The sequence below is a fragment of the Aspergillus tanneri genome, assembly GCF_003426965.1.
Source record: "Aspergillus tanneri strain NIH1004 chromosome Unknown AapTan_1_pilon_pilon_pilon, whole genome shotgun sequence".
NCBI classification, from domain to species: Eukaryota; Fungi; Ascomycota; class Eurotiomycetes; order Eurotiales; family Aspergillaceae; genus Aspergillus; species Aspergillus tanneri.
The window spans coordinates 3,829,377-3,847,139 of record NW_022984628.1 but is presented as its reverse complement, the minus strand read 5'-3'; the positions used below and the strand labels follow the sequence as shown (position 1 = coordinate 3,847,139).

General features: G+C 48.7%; 5 protein-coding genes across 5 annotated transcripts; 3 read left to right on the top strand and 2 right to left on the bottom strand.

Moving 5' to 3' along the window:
- Positions 1 to 899: 899 nt before the first annotated feature.
- On the bottom strand, positions 900 to 3,821 carry ATNIH1004_003260 (coatomer subunit beta'; the record flags this gene model as incomplete). The annotated part of the gene is made up of 6 exons (XM_033567939.1): positions 900 to 2,075; positions 2,132 to 3,400; positions 3,461 to 3,492; positions 3,554 to 3,575; positions 3,628 to 3,690; positions 3,804 to 3,821. 6 exons carry the CDS (start codon positions 3,819 to 3,821, stop codon positions 900 to 902), a joined length of 2,580 nt encoding a protein of 859 aa, XP_033429934.1.
- Positions 3,822 to 4,471: 650 nt separating this feature from the next.
- Positions 4,472 to 5,315, bottom strand: ATNIH1004_003259 (complex I NDUFA5 subunit family protein; the record flags this gene model as incomplete). Its single annotated transcript, XM_033567938.1, has 3 exons — positions 4,472 to 4,547; positions 4,610 to 4,714; positions 4,774 to 5,315. 3 exons carry the CDS (start codon positions 5,313 to 5,315, stop codon positions 4,472 to 4,474), a joined length of 723 nt encoding a protein of 240 aa, XP_033429933.1.
- A 484-nt stretch (positions 5,316 to 5,799) lies between these two features.
- On the top strand, positions 5,800 to 8,120 carry ATNIH1004_003258 (putative disulfide isomerase; the record flags this gene model as incomplete). The annotated part of the gene is made up of 4 exons (XM_033567937.1): positions 5,800 to 5,981; positions 6,041 to 6,122; positions 6,185 to 7,711; positions 7,764 to 8,120. 4 exons carry the CDS (start codon positions 5,800 to 5,802, stop codon positions 8,118 to 8,120), a joined length of 2,148 nt encoding a protein of 715 aa, XP_033429932.1.
- Positions 8,121 to 8,579: 459 nt separating this feature from the next.
- On the top strand, positions 8,580 to 9,526 carry ATNIH1004_003257 (cytochrome b-c1 complex subunit 10; the record flags this gene model as incomplete). Its single annotated transcript, XM_033567936.1, has 5 exons — positions 8,580 to 8,750; positions 8,926 to 8,996; positions 9,186 to 9,239; positions 9,304 to 9,451; positions 9,518 to 9,526. The coding sequence occupies 5 exons, from the start codon at positions 8,580 to 8,582 to the stop codon at positions 9,524 to 9,526; spliced, it is 453 nt and encodes a 150-aa protein (XP_033429931.1).
- Positions 9,527 to 10,461: 935 nt separating this feature from the next.
- Positions 10,462 to 12,373, top strand: ATNIH1004_003256 (amino acid permease; the record flags this gene model as incomplete). Its single annotated transcript, XM_033567935.1, has 4 exons — positions 10,462 to 10,705; positions 10,780 to 10,891; positions 10,968 to 12,309; positions 12,368 to 12,373. 4 exons carry the CDS (start codon positions 10,462 to 10,464, stop codon positions 12,371 to 12,373), a joined length of 1,704 nt encoding a protein of 567 aa, XP_033429930.1.
- Between the last annotated feature and the right edge of the window lie 5,390 nt (positions 12,374 to 17,763).

Genomic DNA, 17,763 nt, shown 5'->3' with positions numbered 1-17,763 from the left:
TTGCATTTTTTGGTTCTATCTGATCTGCAGGTCCGATCCTATCCTGTTCAGGCGAGCATTGACTTCGCCTGAGAAGCATTGATTTAGGTTGATTTCTCAACAAGGCTACCCCATACATCGGCGGACTCGTTTTAGAACCCCCTTTCCTTTCACCTTTCTTCATTGTCTTCACTTTCATCTCACTTTGACTCTTTTTCCGGGCGGGGTTCTCATTGGGACAGTTCCAACAATCATTTTTTTCTTTCAAGGCATGGATGTTGATTGACATGACTGGCTCATAGACAACAGTTGAATTATCTATACTCTTTGTGTGTGTGTGTGTGTGTGTGTGTGTGTGTGTGTACAAACCTAGCGTTACCGGGACATTAGGGAAAGCTTGACCCACTGACTATTATCCATTTAAATAGGTGACGCATGCCACTGCGACTACAGTGCACCATCAGCAATAAGTAGGATAGATGAAAATGTATATACTCTTATTCGGCTATCATCGTAATGGATCTGTCTAAACCTCGGGAAAATCTAGACAAGATAACAAAAGGAAATAACGGACGAGTAGAAGAAGCATGGTGGTAAACAAATCCAAAACCAAACATAACACTGAAGTCATTGCGGACAAGGCATAGAATAAATAGTTAAAAAAAGGGGGGGAAGCAAGTATGGCAGATAAACAATTCTAGAATAGAAGTTATGTTAATAAAAAAAGATATCTCTGCCCAAGGCTGTTGATTTAAACGCTTGCGTCTCAGGAACATAGATATCAGTCTGTCAGGACTCTTTGATAATTCGTTTTCTCTTTTTGATTCATCACTTCTCCTTCCGCCCTCTAAATCTCCAATCTCAATTTGGCCTGGCCTATACTTTAAACATTTGTCTCAACACGGCGACACTTGGCTCACTTATGCTTCGGCTTCCACCTCGGCGACTGCCACCTCCGGGGCCCCATTGGCGGCGGTCTGAGCTCGTTCACCTTCGTGTTCGTCAACATCGATCAAGGATTCCGATGAAGGGGGCTGAGGAGCGATGCCCTCTTTCTCTAGACGGATATACTCGTCCCATTCTGGGAAAAGCTCGTCGTCTGCGGTGGCGTCGGGGGCACCAGGAGGAACACCGATAAGGCGTGCGATCTTGGTCTTTCCGGACTGCTCAAGCGACTCTTTCCACTTCATGACGAGTTCCGGTGCTCGCGACGGCTTGTACGTCTGGGAAAAGAGGACAGCTTCTGCAATCCGGCTAGTCTGTACAAGGAGTTCGATGCATCCATCGATATCCCCGAGGGACCACAGAGTGGAGAAAGCAACATTGTGCAAACCAGCATCCGAGGCCTGCTCAGCCAGCTTACGGAGGCCATCTTTGCTGCCGCTGGCAGTGTGCAAAAGGAGAAGAGAACCGAAATCCTTAGCATTAGTGAAGCATTCCTGAGCCAAGGCAAGATTCCATGCCGACATAGCAGTGTCACCAACAATCTTCCACTTGTGCTCCACGTTGGCATCTCGGGCGATCTCAAGAGCAATGTCGAGATTATTGAGAGAAAGAGCAAGCTCGAAGCGATGCTCTTGATCTGTGGCAACCTCGAGGGCCATTTCCTTGTACCCTTGGCCTTCTAGGAAGCGGGCCACCTTGTTCATTTGGTCCTGAGGGACATCCTGAAGCAGCTCAGCCGCCAAATCCATGTCACCACGCAACACCACGGTCTGATACTCAACCATGCTGAGAGAGAGACCAAAGGACACAACGTTAACATCCTTGTCGGCAAGATACACCCTACCATCGCGTGGCAAGTAGCCGAGGACATACATCCCCTGGTCAAAGTGGGAGATTGTGTAGGTCTGGTCACCAACAAGATAATTCAAACGGTTTGTGGAGTTCGTGTAGATGAAGCAATCTCCGACCCATTGGCCTGTCCTGACGGTCTCGTTGACGTCGGTCACGACTTCAAAAGCCGACTCGACACCGTCTTCATCGGCTTCGCCCGTATTTAGGCCATTGATGTAATTCTCTCTTGAGAACCGGAGAACGTAGAAAGAGTCCTCGCAAGCGAGAGTGACCAGTTCACCGGATTCAGACCAGTAGACCTGCAGAATGCATAAGCGGGCGATATCGATGGCAACCACAAGAAGGGAATACATACAGCTTTCGGCTCGACTTCAATACGTCGGACCAGGCTTCCAGTCTCCCAGTCGAACATGCCGATACCCCCTTGCCCCTTCACACCGAGAAGAACACCGTCAGTAAGACCTTCGGCCTGGAACCCTACATCGAGGCCGCCGCTAATCTCTTTGAAATTCTTAAATATCTTGACACTTGTTGGTGACTCGCGGATAGCATAGTCGTTGCTGTTGTCCTTTGAGCCCCATGCGAAATCAAGGGCTTGTCCAAAAGCCTTGTTTCGCCAGGCAAGAGCAGTATAGATGATGTATTCGCCGTCACCACAAACCGACACGAATCGGCCGTTAGGGGAATGCGATAGGGTTTGTGGGTAAACCTCACACGAGCCCAGCTCCTTGGTCGGGAGAGAAAGTGGTGCCCCATCCTTAATACTAGCATCGCCGCCTTTGATAACAGTTGAGACAACCTCATTATGTCTTGCCCAGATGATCTTTCCCGATCCATCCATAGATACAGCAGGCTCTTCTCTACCCATTTTCACAACCACCGCGCCATCATCGAAACCCATGGCAATGCCCTGTCTGCCACGCTGGTAGGCAATACACCAGGCCCTCTCTAAGCCATAGCTTAGCGACTGTTCCAATCTGTATGTATTTGCGTGCCAGATCTTGATGGTTCCGTCCTCGGATCCCGATATGATCACGGGCAATTCCGGATGATAGCAAGCGAAAGACACGTTACTTGTGTGACCTTCTAAGGTCGCAATAAGCGCTTTAGTCGTATAGTCCCAGACCTTGACAGTGCGATCATCCGAAGTCGTGAGGAGATATGGTTTGTCAGCTTGTGGGTAGTAGTCGACATGGTTCACACCCTTGGTCTCGTGGGCTTCGAGAGTCGAATTGGCATGCGGGGAGCCAAGGCTCCAGATCTTAACGGTGCGATCCAAACAAGCAGATGCGAATGTGTTTGTATCCTTGGGGTTGATAGACAGTCCCATCACATAATGGTTGTGACCCTCGTACACCTGAACGCATTTCCAGTTTTTCTCCCAGTCCCACAACTTGATAGTCATGTCATCGGATGCCGTCAGAACGAAAGGTTGGGTGGGATGGACGGCAATCGAACGAATGTAGTCAGGATGCGCCTCGAAGGAAGCGATCTTCTCTGAGGTGTTGTAGTTGTAGATACGGAGTTGGAAGTCATCTGAACCACAGACGATCCAGTTTTTCCGGGCAATAAAGCGACCAGCTCGTACCGGGACATCAGTGAGTTCGAATGTCTTGATAATAGACTATTATCAAAAATTGGTCAGCACTGCATTCTAATTCGACAATGTGCTTAGCAGACTCACCTGAGACTCGTAAGACCAGATGTATACGTGACCTGTGTATCCCGATTAGCGCATTCAATAGGCAAACCGTCCGCTTTTCATCACTCTACATACCGCTATATAGAGTTGTCAGGATCTAATCTCCGGTTAGTAACAGATGAGAGGGAAATGACTGAGGTACTACTCACCCATGGCTCCGTGGGATGGAAGTCAATGCCCTTTACCCGCTCGGAGCGGGCAAAGAGTTGTCTCTGTTTGATTGCACCCAGTATCAGCAACAATGTCACGAATACACGATTAAAATCCAAACTGGGCAAATTGCCCTGCTAAGAGAGATTGTCCTCTCCATGACAGGCCCGCGTACCTTAATGTCAAGTTTCATGGTATGTTGGGAGAGTAGCAACGATGTGCGGCTTCGGGAGACGGCCTATGAGAAGGAGGGGGGAACCAGGCCACGAGCCGTTCAGACAACCCCGCCCAAAGTTGCGAGAAAGACTTCGGAATTCTGTATCGGTAGTGCGGAAAAAAGCGAAAGTCCCCGACCAGAATGGCCTGCAAGGTCAGTGTCGATGCTCAGGGACTGGCAGCGATGTGTCCACAAGGAGTTCCGCCAGCTCTCCCGAATTGGCTAGCGACGCCCCACTTCACCGCCTGCGATTCTGGGATACCCCGGGCGCCTGGTCTACAGAACAGTGCTCTATGGAGTACAGAACAGTGGTTTACACAGGCCAATGCGACAGATCGCTCATCAGATGGCCCTGTTCTTGCTTTTATTTGTCTCCCGCATGTAGCAGGCTGTCCAGAGTCTATCTACGAATGCACAGCAGATCACATATGTACTGTACATATAAGCATCATCTATACCACTCTCCTAAATTCTCACGCAGACCAAGGGAGTATAAGGTATTGTATCATCAGGGAGAAAGAGATTTTGGCATAACAGATCTAAATATCACAAAACAGTGTCTTCTTTAGTTTGACACACGTCGGCTAATAAATGCAGGTAGTAAATAATCACTGAAAGGCAAGATCTCAAGCGGAGCCAGGCGTGTTACGCTCGAAGTAGACCCACTGACCGGGGCTGGGTTTCTCTTCCAGTTCCTCCCAACTGATCAAAGATTAGCGTAACTCGGTAATTTGTCAACGGTTGGGGGAGGCTCGAATACGCACGCCTTGGACTTATACAACTCATCCACCAGCTTCAGCTCACCCTCCGCGACTTGAATGACTTCTTCAATAAGGCCAGCACCAATCTTGTTCTCAATATCGGAGATCCTGGACGAGACTATCAGCATTCCTCCCGCACTATTTGACAAAAGCCACATTTGACATACTGCTGTGCTTCTAAAGCAGGTTCGTTCTCCCACTTCATTTCTTGAGGGAAGAAGTCCGAGTCCTTGTGTTCTACAGTAGACTCAGCAACGGCCTTTTCCCAGCGCGCCTCCTCCGCCGCCGTACGAGCAGGACCTTCGGTGGTCGCTTCAATAGATTCACCGTCCCATTCTTCCCCGCGGGGATTGTCGCTTCCATCATCCCGCATGGCCGCTGCGTACGAACCATCAGAGCGACGAAGAGAGGCGAATCGTTCAGGTTCGGCGGCCACCGTCTTCTTCACACGCTCCAACCAGGCATCGAATCCGGGGGGTTTCGTCGACTCAACAATTTGCAGGCGATGACGGGTCAATGCCTCAGTAGACTGGCGATAGGCAGAGGTCTCGGGGAACGCCTTCAGTTTTTGCAGGGTAGACGTGTAGAGATAGATCAAGGTCGGGCGTGGGCTAGGGTGAGTGAGAAGGCCGGTCAACCCGGTAGGAGCAAAAGGCTCCAAGTACCGGGGTGACTTGATGTTGGCCAGTAACCGAAGGGTAGATCTCATTGTGCTCCTCTATAGAAAAAATGGGGGTATACAATGTAAAGTACGAACCCAATTGCTGTCAATAAGTCTCGGGAGTGAAGGAATGATGAGGTGCCGTCGGCAGCCGGAGAAACAGAGACTCCAGGGGTACCGAGTTGCCTCGCAGCCACAAGTTAGTTACGGTGGAAGTTCAATCAAACCATCGGGCGCGTTAGGGGGCTTCATTCTCGCCCGCATTCCTCTGTATCCTTCATCTGGGATTCGGCGGAAGTCCCGCGGATTCTCTGAACTTAGAACACGACACAACCATCGACTATTCCTGTGGATTGCCTCGACCGGCAGTGGCTGATACAGCTTCTATCCTTCCATTGGCGCTGCATTTAAACGCTCGTTTTTCTGGATGTGCTGTTCTCTGTGATTTTTCTTGTCCTTTCTAGTATACCTTCGTTTATCCTCCCTCTCAAATTACGCATCCGGGTCTGTCAGACCTTGGCTTACAGCCAGTATGAGGCCATCCTTGCTGGCTTGGTCTTTCCTCTCGCTTTTCTCCATCACCACTCTCGCCTCTCCCTCCGATAAAGATGCCGGAGATAAAGTGAAAACGACTACATTTAACGGTATTGAAGTGCCTCAGATGACAGAGTTGACGCCTGATACTTTCAAGGAGACAATCAAGGATGGCTACTGGTTGGAAAACCCCACCACATTCACCTCTTGATGCCCTCGATTGTTCTAATGGGTCCTAGGTTTATTAAGAACTTCTCTCCTGCATGCCCGCATTGCCAGAAAATTGCTCCGGCATGGCAAACCCTCTACGAACTGTATTATGTGAGTATCCCCGTCACCGTCAGAACACGTCTTGGAATGCCTGCTCTTCTAACTACCACCAGACCTCGGATCCACTATCTTCCTCTTCTTCGAAATCTTCCGATACCAAGTCATTGAACTCATTCCAAGGCTTCTATGACTTTCACTTCGCATCCCTGAATTGTTTGGTGTATGGGGACTTGTGCGAGGAATTAAACATCATGTTTTACCCCACATTCTCCCTCTATCACAATGGTGAATTGGTAGAACACTATGAAGGGGTTAAGTCGATGGCGGGCCTCAGTGAGTTCATCGAAGGAAAGCTCGAAGCCATCAAGCCCGGATCTCGCCCCCCGAGCGGCCTGAACCTGCCTGATCCAGGTGCGAAAGGAGTGGATACGGGTGCCAAACCAGAAACACCCGCTGCCAAGGACAAAGATCGTGAAGCGGGTGCTAAGGCTGGTGAAAAGCACAACGAACAAGCCGCACAGCTGTCCAACAAAGACGCAGCCACTGAAAAGAGTGCGGCTCCCAAGTCGGACCGCAAGCCCGCCCCAGCCAATCCTCAGGGAATTTCGGTTCCCCTCACGGCTGAAAGCTTTCAGAAACTTGTGACTACCACCAAGGACCCGTGGTTTATCAAATTTTATGTACCCTGGTGCCCTCATTGCCAAGCGCTGGCTCCTACCTGGAAGCAGATGGCCAAGGAAATGCAACATGTCCTTAATGTTGGAGAAGTTGACTGTGAGGTCGAGAAAAGACTCTGCAGCGACGCACATGTGACTGCTTTCCCAACAATGTATTTCTTCCGCGGTGGCGAGAGAGTCGAGTATACTGGCCTACGTGGCTTGGGGGATCTAGTTACTTACGCCAAAAAGTCTGTTAGTATAGGACTTGGCGTTCAGGATGTGGATGCGGACACCTTCAAGGAACTAGAGGCAAAAGAGGAGGTGATATTCTTGTACTTTTATGATCACGCCACAACTTCGGAGGATTTTGAAGCGCTGGAGCGCCTGACCTTGAGCTTAGTTGGCCACGCACGGATTGTCAAGACCAACAGTGCAGCTCTCGCTGAACGATTCAAGATTTCAACCTGGCCTCGTCTTCTCGTATCACGTGATGGGCGAGCGAATTACTATACCCCAATTGCTCCCAAGGATATGCGTGACTTCCGTCAAATCCTAGCCTGGATGCGCACAGTGTGGCTGCCTATCGTCCCGGAGATGACCGCCTCCAATGCGCGAGAGATCATGGATGGCAAGTACGTGGTTCTTGGTATCTTGAGCCGAGCGCGCTCGGATGAATTCCTGCAGTCCAAGAGGGAGTTAAAGAATGCAGCTCTCGAATGGATGGAAAAGCAGACGCAGCTATTCAAGTTGGAGAGGCAAGAGTTACGAGACGCCAAGCAGCTCCGAATCGAGGAAGCCGACGACCGGAACGACCAACGTGCATTACGATCGGCCAAGAACATGCGTATCACCATCCGTGAAGACGACAAGAAGCAAGTTGGCTTTGCTTGGGTCGACGGTGACTTCTGGGAGCGTTGGCTCCGAAACACCTACGGTATTGACGTGGCCAATGGAGAACGAGTCATTATCAACGATCAAGATGTAAGTATCTGGCGCATCAAGTGGCATTAGTCTATGGAACTAACGTAGACAGAACCGACGCTACTGGGACTCTTCTTCTAGCGGAGCTTCCATTATGGCTTCACGTACCTCGATCCTGGAAACCATTCCTCTTGTGGTGGCCAACCCCCCCAAACTGTCCCCGAAGTCCACAGTTGGCACCTTTGAATTTATCTTTTACTTCACTCGATCCTTTATTGTTAGCCACCCCATCTTCTTCGTCATTATCCTGATCATTTCGGTTGCCGCAGCTACCATCTTTGCCCGCCGCAGAAATGCCCGATGGGGAGGTCGTGGCGCTATTCTCGGGGTTAGTAACGGCAACGGATTCTTTCACCTCGACGGAAAGGAGGGCATTCTGAACGGTGGCGCGACAGGGAAGGTGGATTGAACGGAGTTGTGTGAATCACTGTATAGATAGTTTTTCATTCTGTTTTTTTTTTTTTTTTTTGTCACTTCTTTTCTTATCCTTTTTCCTCCGCCGCGTTATATTACTAACCCCCAATTCTGCCTGATTAGGCTGAACTTCTCTGGGCTTTCTATCTGTTTGGTTACAAGGTTCGGAGTGTAGTCGATATTTAACATGATGGTCTATTTTATTAGTTTATTATACCTTTTTTTTTTTGTCACGTGCTCAGATTTACCGTTGTAAAGAATCCCTGATTGATGGATGCATATGAAAATGCCTCCCTGTCGACAATAGGTGTGATGTACTGTTCAATATTTAAACCAGGCCCGTTGGGCGTACCAGACCAGTAGATCCGACGCTTGGTTGATTCATCTGCACTCTGTAGATGTGAGTATAGATCTCTGAGCGGAAATCAGCGGCGTCTGATTCGACGGGTGGGAAATGTCACGTGGTAGTCAATTTGTAGGCGCTGATTGGCCGAGTGATGGTACCGAACGTCGTGGAGTCTCCCGGTTTTCGTCGACTCGCCTTGAATCCCCGTTGTTGCATCCATTCTCCCTTTGCTGGGCAATTGTTGTCTCCGTGCGTGATTCTCGAGACCTAGAAAAGATGGTACGTATTCTCTCGGTCTAGTCCTCCTGTTGTTTGTATGGATGGGCCCCTCGTTCCGCTTGTCAGAGGAGCCAGATTCTCATGACTTATGCGGTCATGCCATTGCACATCCTACCTGGAGAATACTTTCAAATGAAGATATACATGGCTAATTCGAGATTTCTTCTTTTCACAGGTTTTCTCCCAGACTCTCCGTCGCGCTGCGGCTCAGTCCGCCGGTGCCTACCGCTCTCCGTTTGCGCCCAAGTGAGATTCCCCGAGACTCCATTCCAGCGAAATGTCCCGCTGTCTATTCTTCCGATGGCACTGCAGCTTGCCTTCTGTGATTGACTCAGTTTATGTTATGTCGGAGTGGTCTTTGAGGGGAAGCCTTGATGATCCCAGAGCATGATCGGATTTGCAAAGACCTCTACTAACAGTGTGCCTCAATATTAGATATCAGAGTCCCCTTCACTTCCAAGGCTTGACCGTCAACACTGCCACGAAATAGTGAGTCTGGTCCGGGTTGAGTCCACTGAAATTGAAAATCATGCTAATGACTCGGGTTCTACAGCGCTAAGATTGCCGGTACTTTCGGCGTCAGCGCTGGTGTCTTCCTGGTCTTCTTCTTGGGCGAGGTGCCCCGTGTGCGCAAAGACATCCTGCAGCAGTTCCCTTTCTTTGACAAGTACTTTGACCGGACAATTGCCCCTGAGGACAACGTATGTTGTATCCTGTTATTGTGCCGAGTGACCTATCTTTTTGCTTCCGTACTAACACTGGTATAGCCCTTCTAAACGTTTTTCTTTTCTTTTTTTCAGCCCCTCCGAGGTGCATCTTCTCCTCCAGATCCCATAGACAAGACAAGACGCTTTCTATATTCCGGGTGCGTTGTTTATTCACTGGATGCTGGGGCAAGGAGTATGGGGGTATATTGTGTAGAATAACGATGAGATCTGCTAGCACATAGACACCTGCTTGCTTGTTTCTTTAAATCCAGTTTCTTTGTCCCCAGGAGTAATTAACTAGCCGCCTTACTGGAACCGATGGTCTTTTGGTTTCAGACTAGCGGAGGACCGTGGATGATGATTGATTCATCTCGCGGGATCGTCGACTTATCTCGCACGCTTATCAGCCACCCACCGCCATCCAGTCTTTTCTGCTCATTCTCCCCCGTTATCTGTGTATCTCCTCTCTCTGTGAACGCTTCCTTAATGAGTCTCACGCGCGTCGAGTTTCCTCCTTGAGTATAAACCAGCTCCGCCAAGCTTTCCCAGGAGTCTTGAGATGGATGAGTGCTGATTGGACTCTGACCCAATCTGAGCGACTGTATCTCCGAGGATCGCATCGACTGCGTGATCATTGGGTGCAGCGTGACTCTGTGCCAAGCGTGTGTACCAACGCCAGGACCCCCCACCAATGGACGGTTCCTACAAGGAAGGAAGGACACTCATCCATGTTTTACTATCTGCCATCGTTGGAGGAGATGGGAGTTCTCTCAGCGCCCGTGCGACTGAGACATGCGTGTCATGTCTATATATCGGGTGGTATGCAACCTGGAGTGTTCTACAAGGCTGAGATCTCTCGTGCTACGTCTCCATACTGTCGGTGACACGATATCGTCAGAATCAGTTGACAACCCCGCGGGAGTATTGTCCTCGAACCCTTCCATTCCCTTGCAAGTAATCTGGCACTTTGTGGAATCTGATATACATTCGAGACCCAAGTCGTTATGGATGGAACCCATGTACCAGGCAGACTTCCCCCCAAAGCGTCGGCCTACGCCAGTCTCGACCATGCCCCTGTCACTTCGGTCCTGCAAGATGGCGATGTCCCTTATACGGACCATGCCATGGACGCAGATGAGCGGATAATCACCGCATTGGGATACAAGCAAGAATTCAAGCGTGAATTCTCCCTATGGACGACATTCTGCGTCAGCTTTGCCGTGCTTGGTTTGTTGCCGTCGTTCGCCAGTACGCTATACTATGGTAGCTAAGCGCGAGACCCTATCCCAGCGGTGCATCTGGCAGTGCTAATCTCAAGGTAGGAATGGGTTATGCGGGAACAGCTGGTATGGTTTGGGGCTGGATCATCGCCATGATTTTTATCCAGTGTGTCGCTCTGTCCATGGCAGAACTATGCTCGGCCATGCCCACCAGGTACGTATTCACGAACCCTAACTGTGTACGAGAAGGTATTCGCTGGACGAAATTGTTCCTGACCTTTTCTTCTAAGCGGCGGCCTCTACTACGCAGCAGCAGTGCTTGCGCCTCCAAAGTATGGCCCCTTCGCGGCATGGATCACTGGCTGGTCCAACTGGATCGGTCAGATAACCGCCGCGCCATCTGTGGACTATTCCCTGGCTGCCATGATCCTCGCTTCTGGTTCCATAACGAACCCGAGCTATGTTCCGACCAGTTGGCAGACGTTCGTTCTGACCGCCCTTGTCATGATTCTCCACGCGGCAATCAGCAGTATGCCGACTAAATGGGTTGCTCAGTTTAATTCGTATGGGTCAACGTTCAACATGCTCGCACTCATCGCCGTTATCATCGCCATTCCGGCGGGGACCAAGAATGAGCCAAAGTTCCAACCGTCCAGGGAAGTCTGGGGCACCATCACCAATATGACGGACTTCCCGGATGGGGTGGCCGTGCTCATGACCTTCGTCGGCGTTATTTGGACCATGTCTGGATATGACTCCCCGTTCCACCTAAGCGAGGAATGCTCCAACGCCAACATTGCTTCGCCGCGCGCAATCGTCATAACATCGGGCGTAGGTGGACTGATGGGCTGGTTCTTGCAGTTGGTCGTCGCTTACACAGTGCTGGACATCGAGGCTGTGATTGATTCGGACCTTGGCCAACCCTGGGCGTCCTATCTGCTGCAGGTCCTGCCACAGAAGACGGCCATGGCTATCCTCGCGCTGACCATAATATGCGGATTCTCCATGGGTCAAGGCTGCATGGTCGCTGCATCGCGGGTGACGTACGCCTACGCTCGCGACGACTGCTTCCCCTGGTCCAAATACTGGAAGAAAGTCGACCCTCGCACCAAGACGCCCGTGAATGCGGTGGTAGTGAACGCCGCTATTGGGATCCTGATGTGTCTCCTGATCCTGGCAGGAGACGTGGCGATTGGCGCGCTGTTCTCCATCGGAGCCATTGCCCAGTTCGTAGCCTTCTCTATCCCCATCGCGATTCGCGTCTTCTTTGTCGGAGACCGCTTCCGTCGGGGCCCATGGCATCTGGGGCCCTTTGGGCCCGTCATCGGTGGGCTGGGAGTATCATTTGTGCTGCTGATGGTGCCGATTCTGTGTCTACCCAGTGTCACGGGAGGGAACCTGACGCCGGATCTGATGAACTGGACGTGCCTCGTGTACGGCGCCCCGATGCTGGCGGTGATCATCTGGTGGGTGGTAGATGCCCATAAATGGTTCACTGGGCCGAAGGTGAATGTGGAGCATGCCATCCATCCTGTGGAGGATGGGTCCGCCATTGTCCATGTGGGGGTGGAGATTGAAGATCCAGACAGCAGTGGAGGTGAACCGGCGGATACAGTTACACCCAAGTTGAAGGTACACAGTACATAGTACATAGTACATAGTACATAGTACTCTGTTAATGCGGAGTAAGCCGTAGGTATCTGGTTCTGTTTTCGACTCTCCTCCTGGTTGGATATCCTTAGAAGTGCAATATTCACATTCACTTCCGTTCTTCCGCTCGATATGGTATTCTATATTAAAGACCAATAAATACTATATCTATTCAATCACTCTCCTACTTATCGCAAAAAGCCTAAGCCAAAGCAAGTATTCATTCCTACAAGGTCAACCCAACAATCCCATACTCCAAACAGGGCACTGTAGATACATACATACCACCAGTACGGAGCAGAAATCCAGATACCCATCACTCCCAACCCCGTAGTTGCAGGAGACATCCTGGCTCGTGAGGTATCACAAACCCATCCCTAACAAGAAGCCACCGACGTGGATAAATCTGGTCAGGATCCCGACCTATGTACGGAGATTCGTCCATCCTGCATGAGGCAAATAAGACCATTGCGATTCGGACCTATCAGAAGCACTGCCTCATATGCAAGCATCCTTGCATTGGTGCCTACTCCGTACATAGATGTACCTACCTAGGTACATGTCTGGACCGACTTGTATCTCACGGTAAGGAGAGCGGAGCACTCGGTTGGATAGTAGGTACATATATGGGTGCATGATGCAGCTGTAGTATGTATGTATATATGTATGTACTCTGTATGTCCTATATCGTATCTCTCTACTCTGTACGGAGTACTGATGGTGGATTGATGGATGAAAGGGTGGATAGATAATAGACGTTTCGCTTTTACGGTGTATCCCCCTGCATGTCACATGCACCTCGTTTCGTCCAGATATGTTTTGTACGATGGAGATTTAAATCGAGCGGTGCCAGTGCTTGGTTCCTATGCATGGGAAGAGCCTTGTTTATATATGTGTTAAATAATCCTCCGATCTCATACTTTATAAATATATAATTTGTACTAAATATAAATCGAATTAAGCACTCCGTCAAAGCAGATACATGTACTCTATGTACTCCGTACGTACCAAGAAATTATATAGTGTCAATCTAGACAAAATAAGAGACAACAGGGCTGTCCCTTGTTGTTGATCCACCGATATCACATTCTCCACCAGAACACATACATAACACCAATGGAACCGGACATGCTTGATCCGAGCCGAGATCTGAGAATCAATCGGGTACTGGCGATCCTGCAGGTACGGCATCGCATTTATTCTGAGTTATGGATTTAGACGTCTGCCTAACATACAGTACGAGGCTATTACAGAGTAAGTAGGAGCACATTGGAACATATACTACAGTGAGAAGATTTCACGTCACGACAAAGGTACTCTGATACAAAACAGTTCTCTCGGGATGACTCCACGTAGGAGGCGATGTTTTACTATGTTTTGCTGATCGCGAGATTGGCAGGGGTAACTTCCTTAGTATACTCGCAAGGTCCTGATAGACTGGACCTAAGTTACTCCTAAGTATATACTTATGCCGTACGAATGTATGGAATACTGTATTCCTGATTTATCACGACTCGGTGCTATTTTTCTCAAAGTACCCCGTCCGTACTGTTGAACTGGTCAATTCAGTGATCTGCACACTAAAAGTCTAGCTAGTGCTGTGTCTACCTGATAACCCTGCAGGATATAATCGGCGATACTCTGTAAAGATAGAGTGTGTTATCCCTGCTGGATAGCTTCATAATCATATAAGCATTGATCATCATGACGAGACCCCGTGGATGGAACATGACCAGTCAACACACGCCAAGAGAGAAGGATTTGATTCTTCGCCTTTTTTGCACGAAGCTACTGCCATTAATATGCATGTGATTGTCTTCTCTGACCAGCCGGTTAGGCAGTCGCCGAGTTCTCCTAATCCAATCCTTTAATCCCCTCATGGCTTGTGCAGCGGTTTCGAATAGCTCACTAGCCATAAAGCCCTTTATAGTTTACCTAAAGACCAAGAGACCAGAGTAAATAGTGATACATTGGAGTAGAGCTCGTTACTTGGTCTAGAGAGACCATACTCCTTCGGGAAATTCAGCGCTCCCCCTAATTGCCTCTGAAGGCAGTTGGGAGTGCCGGGTAAAACTCCGTATTGCGTACTCGCATGTTTGATGCTGATGATATTATTAGAACTTGTCGACGTCGGATTCTGTATTCCGTAGACGACTGAGCATACACCATTACAGAGTACATTTTCGTAGGGTAAAAGGTAGGAACAGACCCCTGCAGCTTTGATCACGCCTCAATCAGCCACAACATCTATTCTACAGTTTCATTTGCTCTTTTTTCATTAATATTGCTCCTCATTAATCACTTCCATCACCAATCAGACTATCTCTCATGACGCGCGGCCTGAGCGACCCTTGTCAACGCTGCCGCTTATACCCATGAGCATGGATAGGTAGTTAGTAGTCCGTAGACTCTGAACAGACACCATAGTATTCAGTAATGTCTGTACTATTCATCCCAGACCATGGATTTGCCTATAAAAAAAAGGCGGCGACCTCGAATACAGGGTCGTATTCGGATGAACAGACCAGGTAGACATGGAATTTGCATTTTGCGGTCAGGTGAGCCAACATCGCTGTTCTCTGCGAAGGAATATAACCCTATGTATGTACTCAGTACAGAGTAGTCTGTATCACCTTCTAGTCAGACTAATTGCCCGAAACTAGACTAAACGACGGCGAACTCAATTGGCAGATAAACTGATTATATCAGCTCATGCTGTCCAGCTCCATGACTGGGCAACAAAGAATTAGAAACTACCTCAGACCATCCCCTAGCAAAAGTCAAGATGTCTTGGCATGAAGTGAGTGGCGTTCCAGTACTGTAGCGCCCGGTCTCTGACTGGACAGCCGTCGACAGAATAACTGGGTCTCATCCCAACCTGGTTTCGGATTTACTCCGGCCAGCTCCGGAAAAACCACCCTCCCAGTTTAAAAGTGCCGAGGGAATTTTCTTTGTCTGGAGGTATCCATGGTCGCCTTCCCGGATTCGGTAGGAAAAAAAAAAAAAAAAACCTTGGTTGTCTGCACGCAGCTCAGTTTTGTAGAAACGAGTATCTGTATTCTGTACACTGTTCTCCGTACTCCGTACTGGCTATGTACTCCTTTTGAGAACGGCGCTATAATGATTGTTATTCAGTTGGTTTGACCAGCCACTAGATTTTGGACGGTTTGGTCCAGAGTCAGTACTATTGATCCTTGCCACGTAGCCTTACGTTTTCATTGGTGCTGTCGCGGAATTATCTACAGGGTTTAACCCTTTTTATCTGAACGCGCAGATTATCACCATACCATGCCTTAGTTACCAGGCTTGGTCAATCCCTGTATAAAGTCCTTTCGTATACTCACAAACCCACGGAATATGGAGTCCACGGGATCCTGTGATGTACTCTGTACTCTATCAGGTTCCGTACATGAGACGTACAAGTACGAAGAGATATGCATGCCATGCGAACAGCCATTGTTTTGGCCATCTCGGAAAAGCTGCCCTGGATATGCGCAAGACATAATAAGTAACAAATACTCTGTCTGCACCGCCATATGTCCATGAGCATGATTATAAATCCTGCTGTAAGTTTAAAAGTTGTAACACAGCAAGCGAATGCCAAGCTTTATCACGATGGGGCTTTCTGACGATCAAACTCGGACAATTCTCGCTCGTACTGGGTAGATAATCCTACATAGGAGGAAAAGGTAGCACTCTTGGAGGACTGGGCGGTTTGTGATTCGCGAGACTGGCCTCGGCGTTAACATGGGTGCATTGCAGCGCCATCGCCTTGTTGCAGCTAAGTTATCCTTCTGCAATCTGCATAGTATGATCACTCCACACCGCCAGGACAGGCAGATGGTCTCGCTGTGGAAGTTTCCATGAGCAGGCCATCGGATCCTTAGTGGGCCCTATTTTCATGACCGGACCGCCACATTGGGCGAGGTGCAGTACCAGGAGGCCAAGTCTACGTGCCTAGGGCTCATGTTCCTTGGAAATAGCACAAAGTGGCAACTCGGGCGAGCCAGCGGCAATACTACACGATGCTAGAAAAAATACTCTCCCGTGGTCCGTATGTAATAATAAATTAATTTTTTTTTTTATTAAAAAAAATAAAATAAATAAAATAAAAACAAATCTATTACTCAACCAGAACATCCAAGGCGACATCAGAAAAAGAAATGTGTCGTTTATATTTCTCATTTAGCACTTTCTCCCTGATGATTAATAAAATCACGATCCCACACTAGATGCCTACCTGCGCAAGTCTCAGCTTGCTTCTGTACCAATGTACGTATGACCACATACCTCTGTTAGGTGGCCATAGAAGCTCCCGAAGTTCTCCGCGACTGAGAAAATTGTTTCCCTCTCTGGAATCCTTCCAGTCTGAAGGCCTTTATTCCTTGATTTCGGAATGCTTCATCCGGTAGTACCGGGGGCTACATCGCCCAAGAATGGACAATTTGCAATGTGTCGGTGGCGAATATACATACCTAGTTAGGTACTGGATTATTTGTATTTTGTCTGGCGTAGCCCTGATCAGATAGAAGAGGAGTCGGAAATAAAATCAACATGCAATCAATCCCACCTACCAACTCACCTAAAGAAGCTGGTTGAGGTCCACAATCGAAGCGGGAGAAGCTCCCAGCGAAAACCTCCTTGTGGAGAATAGCCGCCAACTCTTTTTGAATCCTAAACGGAGGACCCATCCATTCCTGAGGTGGTACCTTAGGTACTTGTGTACAGAGTACTCAGTACCGAGTATGTTGCAATTTGGAACCAACATCTGTATCAACATTGGTAACGGTGGTGTTGATAAAATTTAATTAATTAATGTGATTCATCATGCCCTTTGTTTTATTATTTGGAGGTGGCAAGGGCAAGGTAACGCGACTGGTACCACGGAAAACAATTTGGAGATGTCTTTTCTTTCGTTTTTTTTTTTTTTTTTCCTGTCGTCAGGGAATAAAATATAGTGGAATGAAACAAAGGTGCGTGGCCCTGGCATATTGTCATATAAACTGGTTGTTGCCACGCACGGGGAAGCAAAAGTACTGGAATAAGGTCTAGACGGTCTATCATGCAGAAGCATTGTTCCTGGGTAGTTAAGTTGTCGCTAACTGTCAGCATCTTTCTTGCAATGTTGAAGGTCCAAGCTCCCATGGATTGCCTAGAATGTCCGGTTTGGTGGTATAGATGGCATGTCATCCTGTCCTGGTGCCTACGCAGAATATCCTTGCGTATCCGACCGCTCTTACGCAATGTTTGACATCACTGGATTAGATAGGTCGTTACCTCGATAGCTCTAGATATATCACCTAACTACAGACAGTAATCTGCGCGACAGAGCCAATATAAAATAGCATCCTGATGCATATAAGCCGTTGGGTCTACCGTAACACCGCAGGTATATCATATGCAGCCTCATATACTAAGCAAGTGGTGTGAAGGTGA